General features: G+C 40.0%; 2 protein-coding genes and 1 long non-coding RNA gene across 4 annotated transcripts in view; 2 read left to right on the top strand and 1 right to left on the bottom strand.

The window, feature by feature from the left end:
• Nucleotides 1-19,381, top strand: part of LOC309714249 — a 239,549-nt gene that overhangs the window by 124,484 nt on the left and 95,684 nt on the right. The window lies entirely within an intron of this gene.
• LOC309714241 (arylamine N-acetyltransferase, pineal gland isozyme NAT-10-like) lies at nucleotides 135-1,400 on the top strand. Its single transcript, XM_082546542.1, has one exon. It carries the CDS (start codon nucleotides 246-248, stop codon nucleotides 1,104-1,106), a length of 861 nt encoding a protein of 286 aa, XP_082402668.1. The 5' UTR covers nucleotides 135-245; the 3' UTR covers nucleotides 1,107-1,400.
• LOC309714227 (E3 ubiquitin-protein ligase MARCHF6-like) lies at nucleotides 1,358-18,979 on the bottom strand. The gene is made up of 25 exons (XM_082546507.1): nucleotides 18,572-18,979; nucleotides 18,009-18,108; nucleotides 15,102-15,175; nucleotides 14,705-14,848; nucleotides 14,141-14,213; nucleotides 13,813-13,981; nucleotides 10,820-11,006; nucleotides 9,892-9,953; nucleotides 9,750-9,782; nucleotides 9,616-9,667; nucleotides 9,431-9,489; nucleotides 9,252-9,332; nucleotides 9,000-9,068; nucleotides 8,657-8,731; nucleotides 7,437-7,571; nucleotides 7,079-7,299; nucleotides 6,691-6,828; nucleotides 6,385-6,607; nucleotides 5,438-5,507; nucleotides 5,123-5,304; nucleotides 4,707-4,841; nucleotides 4,507-4,596; nucleotides 4,159-4,291; nucleotides 2,248-2,383; nucleotides 1,358-1,925 (listed from the first exon to the last, which is right to left on the bottom strand). Exons 1-25 carry the CDS (start codon nucleotides 18,588-18,590, stop codon nucleotides 1,838-1,840), a joined length of 2,748 nt encoding a protein of 915 aa, XP_082402633.1. The 5' UTR covers nucleotides 18,591-18,979; the 3' UTR covers nucleotides 1,358-1,837.

Raw genomic sequence — 19,381 nt, 5'->3', positions numbered from 1 at the left:
ACACTAACACATTTCTGATCCATTGGTGTGGGGTTTTTTTCAAATGCATTTTGAAATAAAAAGCAGTGAGTTTTATTTAGGTTGGATTTTACTAAGTTTTTCGTAAGTTTTTTTTTTTTAAGTAGGCATTGTACTTTGAACTTCCTTGAATACGCCATATTGCTCACAGCCGGACAGAAACACAAAGTGAAACACGGGAATAAACCTGCTTTAAGTATATAGAAACGCCATAACCAGAAGCGAAAATGACTTCCGTGGAAATGGACTTGGGGAAATATTTAGCTCGCATCGGGTTTACGGGCCCCGCGGAGCCCAGCCTGGAGGTGATGCGGACGTTGCACACCTGCCACCTCCTGTCGGTGCCGTTTGAGGACCTCACGGTGCACAGCGGGGGTCGAGTCCAGCTCGACCTCCCCCTTCTGTACGACAAGATCGTGAACCATCGCCGAGGAGGCTTCTGCTATGAGAACAACAGCCTCTTTCGCTGGCTGCTGACTGAACTGGGCTTCCAGGTGACTATACTCTCAGGCCAGGTGAAGAACAGGTTCACGGGTTGCTACGGGCCACCTTTCGACCATTTCATCCTACTGGTTGAACTTGAGGGCCGGCGATGGCTGTGTGACGTCGGGTTCGGGGTTCCCGGTTTCAGTGTCCCGCTGTCACTGGACACTGAAGACCCCCAGGAGCAGAGCCACCGAGTGTACCGGATCAGGAAGGACCTGGAGATGCACTTTGTGGAGTGGCAAGAGGAAGAAAACAGAGGAGTAGATGGAGACTGGAAGGAGATCTACAAGTTCACCCTAAAACGTCGGAGTAAGGAGGACTTCACTGAGATGTGCCAATACCACCAGACCTCCCCCAGCTCCATCTTCTTCTGCAAGTCCCTCTGCACTGTTCTGAGACCTGGCGGGAGGCTCACCTATATAGGCCACAGATTGATCACCACCACATTCCCAACAGAAGAGAACAGGCATGTGGTGGAAACCATCACAGAACTTAAAGATGAAGAGATTCCTGGTGTTCTAAAGGAAAAATTTGGAATTGCACTTAATTCCACGCTCATAGCAAAGGATGAGAAAATCACACCACCTCTAATCACATATTAAACATACGCACAGTTATATGGGATAAATTCATACCTCTTATGGCTCCATAACAACAAAATGTATGAATACTCTAAGATTAGGGCCAATGGCTTTTGTTTTTAAATCCATCTAATCACTGAGGTCTGAGCAAAGCAATTTATACATTATTTTAACCTTTAAGTTAGAAAAGTCTCTACCTCTGTTAAAACCCAGATGTACTTGTTAATCAATCGCAGACACTGATCTGCCGTGAGAAAAGATGCAACAGAAAATAAACTGTCATTCTGATTTAATAAATTATACATACACTTTTAAGATGTACAATGGTCATTGCATTAATCCACATCGGTCCTTTAAGACAAAGTCCCCTTCCAAAGTATTTACACATGTACATTTAAATCGGGCAGCACTTTATAAAGCAAGGCATGAATTTCAATACAGATGTTGGGCTTCAAATGAAAACTTTAATGCTCCTGCCTATTCTGTTTGTTTGAGGGGATTACTCAGCTGTCCAGTTATTACACTAAGTTTTCCCATCCTGACTTTGATGAAATGAATTTGAATAACACCCATAAAGTCCAGCAATAATCACAGGTGATTTCAAGGATTACAGTCTGAGGGTTGAGCTGAACCCCCCACCCCCCCAAAAAAACAAAACAAAAAAAAAAAATAGACAGGCCATGGGCTGGACGAGATGTGCGCAGGGTCATGGGTTCAAAAAAACCAAACATGGCATCATGTGACACAAATATTTATTCTACGACAGGGTTGGAGGGTGGGATTGAGCTTCCTCTGCCAGCTTTGCGTTCGTAGTTGACAAGCCTCTGGCCGACCAGGTACCTGCAAAGACAGATTATTACAGCATTATTACTATTCATTTTTATGCACTTAACTGAAGGCTACACACACAGTATGAAACAATAATCCAAAAATATCCAACTAGAGCAAAAAGTCTGAACAATGTGTTTAACCTTCTATATTAAAGCTGCAGTTTGTTTTTATAATGATGCACCGAATGATACATTTGAAAAAGAAAAAAAAGGGGGGGGGGGGGGGGGGGAGGTTGTCAATATAAGACAAACTTAATTAAAAACAAACAAACAAACAAAACAAAAAAAACATGCTGCTTTCTCCAGACTGATGAGTGCTGAAAGTTTCGTACTTGTCGTTCTTGATGTGTTCATAAAGACGTTTAAACTGTCGGATCTGAAAGGAGAGGATGCCGATAAGTGAGACGACCATCAAGAGGAAGGGGTAGATTCTCCTCTGCATTAGAATCTCCATCTCTGGGGTAACGCCTGCAAAAACAAAGCATAATTGTACTCAGTTATATGATTTTTCAAGAGTTCCCATTATTCCTATCATTAACTCCATCAAGATGAGAAGAAATGTGATATTTTGGGGACACCAGTTATGTTAAATTAGGTGATAACTATATTAGAATTATTACCTAGTGACGGTACATCTCCAATAACAAGTCCAAGTGGCAGATTTATCACCAGTTCAGTGCCCAAACAAATCAGAAGGTAGGTCACAATCTGCCACTTTTTTGGGGGAGGCTTTTATTACAAAAGCAGTGTATTTATTAGTTTCATTATCTAATTAATAGCATCCATGTGTAAAAATGTGTAAAGTGTTCCCTGATTGGATGATTGAATTCTACTTGATGAATGGGAGAGAACATATTATTGTGTGTGAGTGATTGTGTACAGTCGTGGCCATACGTTTTGAGAATGACACAAGTAATGGGTTTCACAAAGTTTGCTCCTTCCGTTTTTATGACAGCAGTTTCCATATACTCTGAATGTTATGAAAAGTTCTTCTTTGCCATGAAAACAAACTTAACCCCCAAAAACATTTCCACTGCATTTCATTGCTACCATAAAAGGCCCTGCAGAGATCATTTCAATCTTCTAGTTAACTCAGGTGAGAATGTTGATGAGCACAGAACTTGAGATCTTTATGTCTTGACTATTAAGTTAGAATAGCAGACTGGATGTGTTAAGAGGAGGGTGATGCTTGAAATCATTGTTCTTCCTGTTAACCATGGTTACCTGCAAAAAAGAAAACAGAAACAAAACAAAAAACCCCATGCAGCCATCATTGTGTTGCATATAAAGGGCTTCACAGGCAAGGATGTTGTTGCTATTAAGGCTTCAGTCTGTCCCTAATGGGGGACAGACTGATATTCTGCAAAAAAGCCTGGAGAAGAAAAAAGTGAGGCTACCATGTCCTGAGACCATTCATCTGTGGGGCTGCTTCTCATTCAAGAGAGTGGGGTCACTCACAATTTCGCCAAACCAAAACATCCTCCGACAGCAATTTCTTCCAACTATCCAAGGACAGTTTGGTGAAGAACAAAGTGAGGCCAAAGTGATAACTAAATGGTGCTGGGAACAAAACACTGAAATTTTGGGTCCATTGCCAGGAAACTCCCCAGACCTTAATCCAATTGAGAATTTGTGGTCAATCCTCAAGAGGCGGGTGGACAAACGAACTCCAAGCATTGATTATGAAAGAATGGGTTTCCATCGTCGGCCTTGGCCCAGAAGTTGATTGACAACACGCCAGGACAAATTGCAGAGGTCTTGAAAAAGAAGGGCCAATACTACAAATATTGACTCTTTGCATAAACGTGATGTAATTGTCAATAAAAGCCTTTGAAACTTATGAAGTGCTTGCAATTATACTTCAATACGTCACAAAAACACTGAAGCAGCAAACTTTGCAAAAACTAATATTTGTGTCATTGACAAAACCTTTTGGCCACGACTGTACACATCGTTTTTTGTAACTGATGATGGTCGGTTGGACCGAAATATTGTGATTTTAGAAAATAATGGGAAGTGAGACAGAGTGCGGAGGTTATAATTTCATCCTTTAAAACATTTTTCCCCCTCTGGTTTATTGCTGAACTCACAAAAAGCTTAAATCTAGAGGAAACCGTTAGTAATTTCCATTTCTTTTGCCACTAAGACTGCAATGTGCTGTATATTGTCAATGAGAAAGTCCTACTTTGGTTAGGAAACTCTTCAAGTGACGCCTTAAGATCCATATGCAGAGAGATACTCACCTACAGCCGGTACCACCCCGGCAGCAATCACATATGGCACACATAAAGACAACAGCAGGACTGAAATGACAGGAGCTGCCAGTTTACGGATGATGAACTGGAGATCAATGTTGCGAATTCCATTTGCATAAACCTAGAGAAAGAGTTTACACTTTATAATGTACTAAACAGTTAATTTAATTCATCTCCAAGAAACAGACATGACAGAGATAGGGAAGACAGACTAGCAAACTACACACTGTGAGTCAACAGAATAAAACCCTTTCAAAGTTATGTAGTCAAGAGTCTGATAGTTTGTAAAAATGTTTACAGTGTATCAGTTGGATATTTGGTGTGTCCAGTACCAACCTGCTCAATAACAGTCTTCAGCCACCACTGAGGGCCCATGAGAGTGATGGCAGCAATAATTTTGGCATGAAGAACCCCGAGAGCCCAATCCTGCAGACAAGTTCAATGGATGAACATAAGTGTGAGAACTCCTTAAGCTCTATTTAGTAACCTCCAAGATCCCATTAGGGAAAAGAAACACAAATGCATACAATCCTCACCTGCCAGGGATAGAAAAGGGGTGTTTGGTCTAAGGGTACCCTGAGCGGAGCCACGATGACTAATTCAAACAGCAGGCCCAGTAGCAAAGGAATGACTCCAGCGACCAGCAGAGCCACAACAAGGGTCTTCAGGATCTACAGAAGCAAATTAGGGTATTGAAAAAAAAAAATCATTAGGAGATGCCACTTGCAGATAAGGAAACATATACGGCACTATAAAGGTTAATCTGCTGGGAATGCTACTTCAATGAACAAGTTGGTAATTTAGGATAACAGCTAATGAGAGCTCATTCTCAGTTACATCCATTTAACAAAAACACAGTGTCAAAGCTGGAAAGGGAGCAACCAATTAGCACAACCCTCTGCTGCCCAACTTCGAAGTTTGCCAACAACCCAGTCAGCTCACTGATGCTCACCATGAGTGTCCACTCCTGGACTTTGTGTACAATAACAGTGCGTCCCTGTGGCATCCACGCCAGCAGAATAGTGACCCCGCGGATAGAAAGCCAGCAGACATACAGACCACATGCTGCTGTGTACAGCTCGTGGATTTTGGAATTTCCTGTCCAGAAAGACATCAGCCAGCGGCCAGTGAATACTGTAAAAAAACAAACAAACAAAACAAAACAGTGAGGAAACAAAGTTGACCACAGCAACTCTATGTTTGCCCGTAAAAAGAACTGTACTTTTTAAATGATGTGTTTGTGTATATGAAAAGTACCACATCTCACCTGGTAGGGTTAAGCACACCAAACTAGCCACCAGCAGAGTGATGCACATGAAAGCTATAAGCAGCACAATCTGGGGGAAAAGGGGACACATTTCAGTTTAAAAGCTACAAGATGGGACATGCTGCAAAGTCAAAGCTCTATTTTACAGACTCCAGTTGCATAAGCTAAGGCTAGTATAAACAGGATCTCAGAGATTAGGGTGTTTAACATGAAAGATGAAGATCATAATGACAGAGTTGTGCAGGCTCAGATGGGCAGTAAATGGTTGCTAGGGCGTTGGCTGATTTCAAAATTTGACTCAGAAACCACAAATTACAGGAGACACATCTTTATTTTAAGACTTGTTTTATCTGTAAAAACAGCCTCTATCTTTGTTCTAAAGCGTGGAGGACTATGACCCTTAATTAAATAATATAAATCATATGTAAAACTACATCTTGCATGTTTAGGGGTTTGCTTTGTCAAATCTTACTTGTAATTTGAATAAAAACTAACAACCTCTCAGGGTTCCAGTGTTAAAGACAACCTTTTTTCTTTATTTCAAATGAACATGTCTGTGTGTGCGATACAAATAAGAGCAAGGGAAAAAAACACAGATGCTTTGGCAGCTGGCAATAGTTCTGCATTATTGTGGTCACTAAAACGGCGCAAACATCAGAAATCTGGGGGGGGGGGGGGGGAACCCACTGGAAAGTCACAAAGAGCCCTTCAATTATTATATCACATTCATGCATGAGAAGAAACCTGGACGTCAGTCAACTTTGTCAGTGAAACTAAAAGACATGCTAGAGCACTACAGACTACACTCAAAGACATGGTCAAAGATGGCTGTCCATTCATATCTCTAAAAGCTGTTTAGTTTCAGAACCACAGTATCCTGGTCTTCCCTACACATCTATCTGTAAAGTGCACTCCTTAAAGACATATATGAAAAAAGCCTTTCTCACCCTTAAAGGGAAGCGAAGAGGTCGGTGGTAGGGCTGGAAACCCACTGGTCCCCCTTGCTGCAGGATGGCCTGATGGGCTGCATGTAACCCTTCACCAACAGCTGGTGCCGGGTTGTTATTGTTGTTGTGATGAACATGCGGAGGGTTGTTATTGTTGTTGTTGTTCACGGGCTGGTTGGCTTCATTGTCCTCTTGTTCGCCAAGGAGGTAGGAGTGGAGGTCTCTGGAGACAACACAAAGTGGTGACACAGTTACAGACGGTCAGGAAATATCATTGCCTTGGGTGTGTATTCAAACTTGGCTTACAGTAAATATCCTGCGCTGACTGTCCAGGCTCTGACCAGGCCTTTGAGCCACTGGCGAGTGTGTCCCTGCTCCAGTAGAGCTGGAAGCACAACCTGAAGCAGTAACAGCTCCAAAGACAGCTCACTGACAGGAGCGTCACTGAGAGGAAAGAAGTGACAAAGACACAGACATTTATCTAACAAACACCAGACTAAACATTTTCTATTACTTTAAGTGTCAAACAGCATAAACTCAAGTGGATTTGTAACTGCAAATCTTGCTTTTTCACATGTGGTGATACTTCCACTTTGGTATGAACAGGAAGTGGTTTCTCAGATCATTTCAGGCCAGCAGGTTTCACACAGTTTATTAATAAGTAAACTATATCTTTGTTATGTACGCCGCTTACCTATAGAGCATGACATTGTAGGGAAGGAAGGTGGGCAGCAATAGTTTAATGAGCTTGATGGGAAGCCACAGCATGAGCAAGACAATTGAGCCGAACACAACCACAGACAGGATGAACCGCCGCAGGTGTCTGTAGATGGGCAAGTGAATCATCTCCTGCACTGGGTTAAAATCTGGATCATTGAGGTTCCTCAGAAACCAGAGCACTCCAGGTCTCAGCACCTAATGGAGGCAGAAGGTGGAATGATTTAGAGCGCCGAAGACTTTTTTCCTCTTTACTATCATCTGAAAAATTAACCTGAAGCACTCACAGTCCTTGTTTCCCTAACTGAATGCATTTGAGAGTCTGTTTTTCTTACCTCTCTCAGCAGGAGGATGAAAGATGCAAAGTAGAAGACATAGACCATTCCCACCAGCCAGTGCAGGAACATGGTAGTACCAGGTGCTGATTTGAAGCTCATTTCTCTGTCTTTCAGTGAGGCATCAAACATCTCCTGCAGGATGAATCAAATAAAAGCAGGGTCTAAGATGATGCTTTGATCACCTGTTTTTGCTCAAAAGCTGCTCTAAACTTCATGTTTTTCTAAATGTAAATACTTTAAAGGATTCACCCTCTGCTATATAAAGCTAAGAAAGATTTTTTTGCATGTTTGCACTGAACCATAATGTTTACGTTTTAGGCTAACATAGGACAAATAGTTTAGATGTAGATATATACACTGCAGATAAACTGCATTGAAACGGAAACCAAATTCGCTTGTAAATACAAAATGTGAAACTTTCTGCTTTTGACTGCAAAGCGATAAGAGCTGCTTACACCACACTGGCCATTTTCAGGGTCAATTAATTTGTTTCACAGGCGAACAGCTGCAGAGCAGATGAGACACGGTTCCCTTCTGCTGTGTAAGCTGCACCACCTGTTGTGAGGAAGGTTGTTTGGCTTTGGAAAACAGGATCAGGAAAAAAAAAAATATATATATTAACTGCCGTGTTATGATTTGGATAAGTACTATGCAAGCCAATGTTGTGGTAGAGAGAGACTTTGTTCTAGTAAGTGTTAGCACAAACAAACTCTCTGACAAACAAAGAGAGTGACAGCCACAGCATAGAGGCGTTTGGTACTCTCTCACTCCCCAGTCCTCCAAACCAGTCTGTTCTCTGTTTTTGTGTGCACTGATGAATGTATGAACTGGGTGAGCTAAAGCATCTGGCTTTGTCTGTGTGCTGAGCAGGCCTGCTGAAAGCCACTTTAAAGGTGTTGTGACAGAGCCTCTGCGGGGTATTAGCCATCCCTCTCATTTGGCAAAATGTATGAAAATGGAATAAAATAGGAGTATTCACTGAAATTTCACAGGGAACAAGAGATATTCAGTCACTGGTGCTCGGAAAACGCTTTTAGATAGAAGAAAACTTACGCATTTATCCCTATAAAACATCAGACTTAACGATCACATCTGCCAAGTACGTTAATTAGAGTATGGACCCCCAGACTAAAATACTCAATCAGTTTAATTAAAACAAAAAGTCCAAGAGCAACAGAGATGTAGTGAAAACGTGATGAAAAGAATTTGTCTCTTACTAAAGAGCAGATGTCAAGCCACCATCCGCAGATCAATGGAAAAACACCTATCTCCACAACAACCAGCAGAGAGACCTGTGAGGATAGAAAAGGCTGCTGTCAGTATCAGTTAACATTAAATGTAAACACAAAAAAGACTAAAAACCTCTGTGACAAGTAGTGATACATGAAATACTTAACACAGAAGTTCTGTACTTGTATATTATAACAATCCAGGGACCTATTCAATGGCTAGAGCTATCTTTATTGTATGATTGCAAACAAAATCTTAGATACTAAGAGAGTGAAAACGCCAGTATCAACATGACTAACACAAAGAAAAAAAAAATGCAGTCAATGTTACCTTGACAACAATGTAGCAGACTCCAAGGAGACGCCGGGAGCGCTGGAAACTGACCAGAGCAGCCAGTCCCTAAAACGGCCATTAAGGATCAATACTGCACATATATTCTTATTTGCACAGACCTGAATTACCTCATGTTCCCTTTCTCATACTTTTATTTTTTTTATTTTACAGCCTGCATGCACCAGACTGATAGATTAGGTTTGGATTAGGCATCATCAGGGCTTTTAATGAACTTCGATGGAAGGATACATGACACAGGATGAGAGTCATTGCTAGCAGTATGTAGCCAACGATTGTTGTGATTAAGCCCTCAAAATGAGAAGCCTGGACCTAAAAAAAAACCCCAAAACAAAGTTGTAATCAGAAAATTAAAGATATTATCAAGGGACATGCAATTGTATTATAAAGTGACTGAAGCATTTTCTCACATATTCTTCGAAGCCAAGACCAACAACAGAGAAGTGGCCGATGTGATACGGACAAAATGCTAAATGAAAGGGAAAAAAGAAGACATCTTTATTACTGTATTAGTTATACGGTGGATTCATTTTGATGTCAGAAAAAGGACTATTATGATCATGGTTATGCTGCATCATTGTTTCAGTTTACTCACCAAAGACCAGGATGAACAGTGTGTTGAGAGACACCACCCAAAACACGTGCTCCTACAAGACAAAGACACCGATCTTTACTTGAGTTTCAGAAGATAAGATTTATTTAGAGAAATCTATTTAGATTAGGACTTACCAAAAATACCAGTGAACCATCCAGGCCAAGCATCTGTTTGGAAAATTGAAATAGTTTGTGTATAAATATGAAAAGAGAGAAGACAACAGCTACATACTAATAAATAGGTGCCTGGAGATTGTGAATGTTATGCAGCAGTTACCCTTTCCCAGGTGAGCTCCTCTGCTGCTCTGTCCCACTCCAAAGCATTCCAATTCATGTCATCTACACAGACAGATAAAGACAAAAAACGCCTTGTAGACTAATAAAAAACAGTCACCAACTTGAAACATAATTGATATAAAAACAATCAGTTTATCTCCCTACATAGTCACAGAATAACAAAATCATGTGTTAACTCAGGCAAATCATTCTGCGGTGGTACATTTTTTCTTGTTGTCCTGCTTTTGTTGCAAATAGTAAACGAAAAGCAATGTTTTCCCCGCTCTGCTGAAACAGTTATTGTTACATTATTGATGTTGCTCTGGGAAAATCTGTTAGTTTGACATGAACATTGTGCAACTGTCAGGCTTTTTCTGTGCAATTTATTTAGCTGTAGTGACAGCCAACAGCTAGAGTAATGTATAATACAATAGCAATTTATTTTCAGCATTTCTTCTTAGCTTGATGCAAAAAGCAGTCCATTAACAAAGCTGAACAAATGAGTGTGATTTCAAGGCTATGGGGCAAAAATTTGACAGTGTTATATTGTTCCCAAATCAACTGTGATGCTTTGGCAAACCGGCAAACAAATGAGGCCACTTTGGGACCCATTTGTATGCTGTAATGGCAGTGCTCCTGCTCTTGGGTTTGTTTCGTGGCATTTCCATAAACCTGCTGTTTGAAAAATGCAAAAACCTCTTACTCCATTACTAAACATGCTTTTGGTTGTCGGGCTGTCGGAGAGGATTTCTATTTTCATTTTTGAAATTATTTGTATTTTGCATTCATGAAACTTTACAACTTAAGAACTGATGTATCTGACAGTGAAATCTACCTTAACAAAGAATCACTTTTTGCAATATATAATTTTAATTAGCTGAAAAAAATGCATACATCTTAAGTTAAGTAAAGAAATAATAAAGTCCCACCTTGTGCACCATTGTTGGGGTCTGCATCTTCAGCAGCTGCTGCCTCCTCTTCCAGCTCTGGATCATCGCCTTGCTCTTGGGGGACGTCAGGAGGCTCGGGCTCTGCCTCATTCTGGGCTAGAGGATCAGCAGGTGCTGGCTGGGCCGCAGGGGGATCACCAGCTGCTGCCTGACCTGCAGCTTGTGCCTGGGGGAGAGGGAACAAGGGGCATAACTTCAAAAAACAGAGTAACTTATCATGTAATGAAATCACGATATGTTGTCTAGTATATTAATTATCTATAACACAATCAACCACAATGTGTGTAACTGAAGGAAAATAAAAATACTAGCAGCTGCCAGTGCCACCCCTCCACCTACTAGTAAATGTACCCATCATATAAATTTGACAATTCTAGGTGATTCTCAACCTCTGACCTTGAGTTCAAGGTCACCGGACTTGAACTTTTTTTGAGATGTTGATATTTGCACCTATGGTTTGAATTTCAAAATCCTACGTCTCCTTGTTCTCAACCTGCTGCATTACCAGGATATTCAGATAACTTGACCTTGACACCTGGGCCCTATTTCAGGAAGCCGGTTTAGAAAACTCAGAGTGAAAAACGATACTCAGGGTTGAGTAACCCCGAACTGTCCAACTCGGAATATTCGGTTTCAGAAAGGCTGATAACAATTAGTTCAGTCAACGCGGAGTTGCTTTAACCCCAAGTTAAGCGTGCGCACGAGGATACATAAAGCCCTGATTAGTGGAGCACAGATTAAGCGAGTCACCATGGAGACGGAGGGAAAGAAGGCACGGTCAATGTATTTTACAGCGCTTGAGGCCGAAATTCTGATGGCAGCATATGCTGATAACATGCAGATTCCGCGGGAAAAAAGTAACACAGCCTCAGCTGCAAAAGAAAGGGAGCATGCATGGCAAAACATAGCCGACAGAGTCAATGCGTGAGTGTTAATTTAAACATTGATCTAGGGATTTCCACCCATTTAACACGTTATTTTATTATATTTTATTTTATTTTGTATTTTATACATTTTATTTTGTGATGTGATTTGAGCGCAGGTGCAACCCAACAGGCCCCAAACGTTCCTGGCAGCAAGTAAAAATGAAATATAAAAATATAGTCCAAACAGGTAAGGTGTAATTGTATTATGAGCCATAGTGCTCGGTCTGTTTGTCCGATGTAAATCAATTGCAGTTAGAGGCTACATTAATTTTCTTTCTGTAAGCACTTATTGAAATTATCTGAGCACATTGCAAGTACATATTTGCTTACTCTGTATGCTCAAATGTGACCCGTTATAGCCAACAGAAAAAAAAGCGGAGGCCCGAAAAACAGGTGGGGGTCCTCCACCACTACCACTCACAGAGGCTGAGCAGTTGGCTTCCACATTTGTGATAATGTTGGCAGCATCACATATGATCTTCACAGTGCAGAGAACACAAATTAGCATCCATTACTATAATGAAATAATTTGTTAGTTTGAAATGCTACAGGGAACTATGTACCTGTACATTAATGCTGTGGAAAGACTTCCTGTTCACATAGTCTCCTTCATTTACTGAAGGAGCAATGATTGGAATGTGAGTGCCATCTGTACAGCCAATCACGCCTGGGAACCGTGAAAATAAATGTAAAATTTAAGTAGTAGTTCAAGTATCACCACATCATGAATTAAGTTTTGTTCGTCCTGATACCTGCAATTTTGTGGCATCCCTCTTTGATAAATCTTGTGGGTCTGTGACCGGGGAACACCACAAACGAGTACAGGAGACGTTTCAGTGCAACTGTAACATTCCTGACTGCCCAACAGACGGTAGCCTTGGAAACGTGCTCAGCGTCACCAATATTATACAGAAAGCTCCCGTTTGCAAAAACGAAGTGCAATACAAATAATATGTACAGAACTGAGAGGATGTCCGCGATGTGTCACATGAGCAATATTAGGCCTGAGGATGTTATTCAAATAAATTATAGATTGTGCTGAAAAACGGTAACGTTCACACAGAAAATCATCAGGAAATGATAAAATGTCCGAACGCGCTCTGATCACTCTCTCCCAGCGGAGAGCTCTGCGGAGAATTTGGGCTTCAACATCTACTGGCTCTTCAAGGAAGGAGCACGCCATGTCTGACACTTCCTACAGTCAGGTTTCCGACAAAGAGGCGGAGAACGTCAGGGTTAGTTGAAGTAAACCTGCTAGGGGGCAGGTTAGCTTCACGGAGTGTGTCGTCATAGTAACTCACTCAGAATTAATCTAAACTCGCTTTGTGAAACCGAAAACCCAGAGTTTTCGTTAACTCAGGGTTTACTTACTCAGAGTTTGCACTAAACCGGCTTCCTGAAATAGGGCCCAGGAGTCAAATTCATCCTGAGGTTTTTAGTGGATGCATCTAAGATAGGGTATTTGAAAATGCTAGTTCACTTTCTTGTCCAGTTATTGGATTCACAAATGTTTTTTAAAACTTGACCCCTGATGTTGAGGTTGAGATTTTTAGTAGCTGCACTTATGATATGAATTTCCAAATCCTATGTCATCTAGTACTCAACTTATTGTAATCACAAACTTGGGTTTCCAAAACACTCACCCACATGTGACAACAGGGTGACGACAATATCCCATCAACCTTTTACAGCTGGGGGTTTAAAAAAACCCATCCAAACACAGTAAAAACATTTACTCATTTGCTTCTATTTACTTTCAATGAACTGTCCCACCACTATAATTTAAGTTGATTATGAGTTGGATAATTAGCAGAAGATTCAGTTGCTACAGCAGGATGTGGTATGGTAATTACACACATTGTCATAAATGTGTAAGGTGCATGCAGCATGTTATTCTGGTTAGCATTTAAATAGCTCATGTTTTTAATTTGCAGTTAAGTGAATTACATAAATCAGATTTTTTTACTGTGTCATTTTAAACCTCAATGAAACACAATTATACCATCCAGTTAAGAATCTAATTTAGTAATCAGTCCAGCAAAGTACCTCATTGGCTTGTCCGGCAGCATTGGGCTGTGGTGGCTGGTGCTGTTCTAACCACTGGGGGGCTCCACCGTGGACTATCTGTTCTCTGAGCCATACCAGACTAATAAATGCACATAGGGTGCAGGTAACCACAAAGCAACCCTGTAGACAATCTGCAAGCAGGTTCTCCCTGTAGGAATAAAAACAATAGCACATATTCAATAAAAATGATCCTCTGTTACTCATCTGCTGTCCAGTAAAGAAAATAAACAAGCTAACAATCTTGATCTCTATCAGGTTTTGCATATTTTGTGCTACAGTTGATGATAAAAAAAGCATTATCACTCACGTAGAGAGCATGTCCAGCGGCAGTGTCAAAAGAGAGCTCACAGAGCCGGTAAAAAGACACTTATAGATGCGACCTGGGGAAAAAAAACATATTTAAAATCTACCCGTTTCTATTGTATGAAAATTTGTATAGTTCAGGCTTACATTTTTACATTAAGTACTGAGAGGGATTTACATGTTTTGGAACAAAGAACACACTTTCTTGTTATGTATGTAGTGACACTAAACCTATAATGCTCTTTAACATTAGCTAACATGAACACCTTATATGTTACTTTGACTGTATTTAACACCCCAGAAAGGGGAAATTTGTAAATGCGTGTAAGTGCACAGACATTTCCACATACAGCAGATGAGGAAAAACATTTAGAGGGTCACCCTATAAAGAATATTTGCTCCCAAATCTATTAAATAAGTTGGTCATCAACACTAAAATAACAGTACTTCTAAAAGCTAAAACAAAAATATGATTTCATAAATAACTTATACATGTTAGACAATTTTTTTCTTTTTAAAGGGGTTTTAAAGATAATTTCTCCTTGTATTCATGTCTGTGGATACTTACATGCAGTGAGAGGAACAACACCAAGCCATGCAAAGGCCACCAGTGTGTAATGGAACCAGTAGCGAATGGCAGTGCCCACACTGGTAAGAAGGCCGGCACAAATGTCCTGGATGGGCAGACGTGAGGGCATGTCTGGGGAGTAGACTGAAGAGGACAGATGGGAAAGAGTGAACCAGAGTCAAATTATCTTTTGTGCTTGGTCATTTTCTTTTTTTCGCTGATAGCAGCTATTTAGATTATTCTGTAACACTAAATGAAAACAGCACCAACTAATGAATAATCACATGCAGAAAAACAAACAAACAATTTATATGGCCCCCTCCGTAAGGCTAAATTGGAGGCTTGCGGCTACAAAATGCATTTTAATGGATTATCTGTTAATGTCACAAGGACTTACTTGGTGTGAAAGCAAATCTGTGCTTGCATAATTCACAGTACTCCTTCCTGCTGTGCTTCAGCCACTGGACCAAACTGTAAAATGACATTTAAAGAATGAAGAAAACTGATGAAAACTATGTAATATTTGTGCTCTATTTTCACATTTTGAGCACATGAATAATGACTGGATTGAAAAACAGCTTCATACACATATTCATGTGTTACATCCAATGTATTATGTGTGTCCCAATATAAGACATTTTTCCCACTGTGAGAATGTGTATTATTTAACCTTCAGGGCCTGAAATGCCTAGTGTAAATCATGCCAATTTTTGGTTCCAAAAAGTGGCATGATTTTTTAGGAAGTCCTTTCAAATCCCATTTAAGACATTTTAAGCCTGAAATAATCCATTAAAAAAAATCATTTTTTTAATTGGTGTCTTCAGATTTGGTCAGTTTGAGATATTTGGATTAAGTTAGATAAATTCAATTGCCAATAGAAAGGATTGCAACGGTGCAGATTTAAAGAACAGTCCAAGTCCAGACACTTCCAAAGGTCTGAAGTGTTGACCCAACATAACCTTTTCATGATACCACTGCCATGGCTACAATAGTAGTAACACTGCCACCAATATGATGCAATGAAAATGTAAGCGCAGCTGGGACTACTGAATCCGTCACTGTGAGACTTGTTACCTCTCAGACTCCTTATAGACACACCTGGTATAAATTTCAAAACCCTACATTGCTTTGGTCTCAAGTTATGACATGCACAAGATTTTCAGAAAACTTACTCTCAGCTTGAGATCATGGTCAACTAGATTTAAACTCAACCAGGATTTTTAGTAGATGCAAATATAAAATCACTTTGAATGTCACTTTGTTCTTGAGTTATTGCATTCACAAGATTTTCAGAAAAATTTGACCTTAGACTTTAGGGCTGTTCGACATAATGATATATATCGGATGACGATATAAAACCATCTATCGTTTCATTTTACGCTATCGTTTGTTTCGTGGTGTCGTAAAATAAACTGTTTACGGCAATATTTTTTCATCGTTTTGATGGTCACTGTAGTGGCTATATTAATGTCTTAAAGCTCTCTCTTTCTCTTATATTTAATATAACCACACGATGGACGGACAAGCGACTGTTTTTATGCGTTGTCGTTAGCAACAACGACAGTAAAACATCAATGTGTCCGCTTGTTTATTTTCCATATAAACGTTTTACAATAAAGCTCAAGATCCCGTTGAGACTTTTCAAAATAAACTGAATCACGTGAAAGAGTATGCAGAGTATTTACGGATGAAAAGCAACAAAGAGCCGCCAGGTGCTAAAAAATAAACCTTAAGACTCAAACGTTAGAACAGGCTTTTCCCCGCAGCACGTCGTGTAATAAATACTCACAAAGAAAACGGCGACCGTTACAACTTATGTCTACAAATGTATAGTTTCATGCATCGGTTAAAACACTCGACTCCAGATACACGACGCCCAGCTGGAAACACTTCGAGCTGTGGAGCTCCCCGAAATTCACAGAATTTAGAGAAAATGGTAAATTTTTGTGATTTATATCGTTATCGGGGCGATAGATGTCTTATATCGGGATATGAGATTTTGGTCATTTCGCACAGCCCTATTAGACCTTGTGGCTGAAATCTTCCATTTTTTTTAGTAAATAAATCCAAGGTATCAATTTCAAGCGCTTTTACAGTAACAATACCCAGTATTAATATACTTCAGTATCAGACTGACAATATCAGTCTTTTACAGCTGTGGGGTAATAAAAATATTTCATTGTAAAATCCACACTAATTAACAACAATCTGTGTTTGTATAGTATAGTATGTTGTCTATAATAACACCATTCCAGCTTACTGGGACACTGAAATGTAGCATTATTATTAATATGCATATGGGTCATGAAAGGGAGTTACCATCAGTCGATTCCTACAGTACAACAACATTAAGAATAACATTATCTAAGCAAACCTTTCAAAAAACGCAAAATAATCCAGGTCTGGTCTTTGCTTTGCTCTTCTACACACTCACAAACTTCAAAATACCTTCATCTTTAATTTTCACAATGCAAATTTCTCACCTAAGACCTGTAATATGGTATACTGCCATACAATATTGTTACCACTACAGAGAGGGCCTAACCTGTGCTTCAGGAAGTTCTCAAGAAACACAACCTAAACTAAGGAAGGAAATTTCATTTTCTAGATTACTTTGATTTTCAAATCAAGGGCAAATGTGCGCACCATATTGGAATGATCTGATTACAAAACTGCCTTTTGAAAACTATTTAATATTGACACAAGAACAAAATGATGAAAGAACAATGCTATATCATGTGCAATACATTGATTTAGCAACACTGGGTTGAATGAAGCTTTCACAACCGCTTGTTTACGTTGTGAGTCAGCAGACTTCCTAGCTTAAAACCAAGATGTCAAAATCATTTTACACCATGGGCCACATACAGTGCACTTTAATCTTAAGTGGGCCAGACCAGCGAAACTCCCCTTTCTATTAATGTGAAATATTTAGGTACACGTTCAAACCCTGAGAAGTCTTTATATGAAGAAAAGAAGGGCAATCCAACAGTAATTCCTAGTTATGCACTCAATCACAGTTTCCAAAGCCTTTTAGGCCTTATGTTTGACATCCTTGGCTAGGGAAGTTATGGGAAAAGTAAGAATAAATGACTGTCTTGCAGTAACTAAGGCAGCATCTGTGAACATTCTGAATCTAATTAGTTACACCATGGTTACCGTGCTGTTTGTATGATTTTTTTTTTCTTTTAAATGTTTAACATAAAAAAGAGAAAGTTTTCCTTGGGAGGATCTGAGAACTACTTCTTCACAAGGTCACAATGAAAGCTGACAGAAAGAGGAAGAGACAGCCTAACACACTTACCATTCCTGGTGGATGAACTTGATACTGCCAGTGCAGACACAAGGGTGGTACAGGGGTTTGTCTGGGGTCCCCTCAGAGCGGCACACGCGACAAATATCCGCTACACACAAACAAAAACACACAACAATTTCAATGAATGTCTGATCCTCTTCGCAAAGGGTTAGCAAAACAGACGCGAGAGCAAGTGTCACAGGGTGTGTATGTGGTGTCATATATACAAATATATGCACAGTAATAGAGGATATTTAGTTAAAAGCAACATTTAGAAAAATATTTGCACCAGCAGCGTGGCTTATGTAAACAGAGCACACAGCAGGAAACTGATGACATCACTGGTAAATTCTGGTCCTTTCTACGCTCCCCGCTACTTATTGCACTATCCCCACATGCTAACATCGTGTGCTTTAAAACACCGTTTTCTCCCGTCTTAGCTGGCTACATCCAGCCAGCTAAGTTTAACCATTAGCAGGCCAGCTCAGCGGTCGGCGAGGCGATGCACTTGTGAAGCTAATGCTAGCTATTGATGAGAAAGAAGCTACTAGAGGCTTTTATTTTAAATTTACCTTCTTCAGCAGTATCCATGTTGCTCGCTAAGCACCGGTCACCGTCTGTTATTCGACTAATTTGTACCGTGAACCCATCCACGACACGGACAGTATCGTTTAGCTAGCTCAGTTAAGCTAGCGAGACGACAATATCCTTATGGGTCAATTGCATTGACAATCATAAAATGGTTTCCCCACAGATTAAAACGTAAATCTTCGCTCCGCTGTGTTTTCTCGCGTCCAGTATATGTTCGCCAGTACACAAAGGTTTCTAATTCACTGTGTATGTCTAATGTAACACAAGAAACCAGGGGGAAACGCTACATCTCAGGGTGTTGATCATACGACAGTTTAAACCTGGGAGACAAATGGCTAGCTTAACCTGCTAACGCATGCGCCAACGACACTTCTGGCTCCTGTCATAACAGTTTTACTTCCCTACAGAGGTTCGAGTTTTACGGCAGGGAAACGACCATAACAACCGTCACGTGATTGTATTTCGTGTAATATTTTACTCAAATAAAACTAAATAATAAAAATGCAATGAAATAAAAAAAAGATAGACGCAAAATTAAAAGTTACATACAATGAGAGAGAAAGAGCACCTGCAATATTTCGAAAATAAGAACTAAAAGTGTCAAGTAGACGTCACTATTAAACATTAAATTCTGCAGGAACAACAGGAACAAACATTTTTATTGGGAGGTTTTTCCGAACAGATAAGAGCTGTACTTAAGTATAAATATGTGGTCAAATTTGTCATCACAATACTTGTACACTGATACTTGTACACTCAAAAATGAGCTTCAGCGTTTATCCTGGAACTTT

The sequence above is a fragment of the Aulonocara stuartgranti genome (genome assembly GCF_965226115.1).
Source record: "Aulonocara stuartgranti genome assembly, chromosome: 9".
Classification (NCBI taxonomy): domain Eukaryota; kingdom Metazoa; phylum Chordata; class Actinopteri; order Cichliformes; family Cichlidae; genus Aulonocara; species Aulonocara stuartgranti.
The sequence above is the reverse complement of the archived record's forward strand: the minus strand, read 5'-3'. Positions and strand labels throughout refer to the sequence as shown.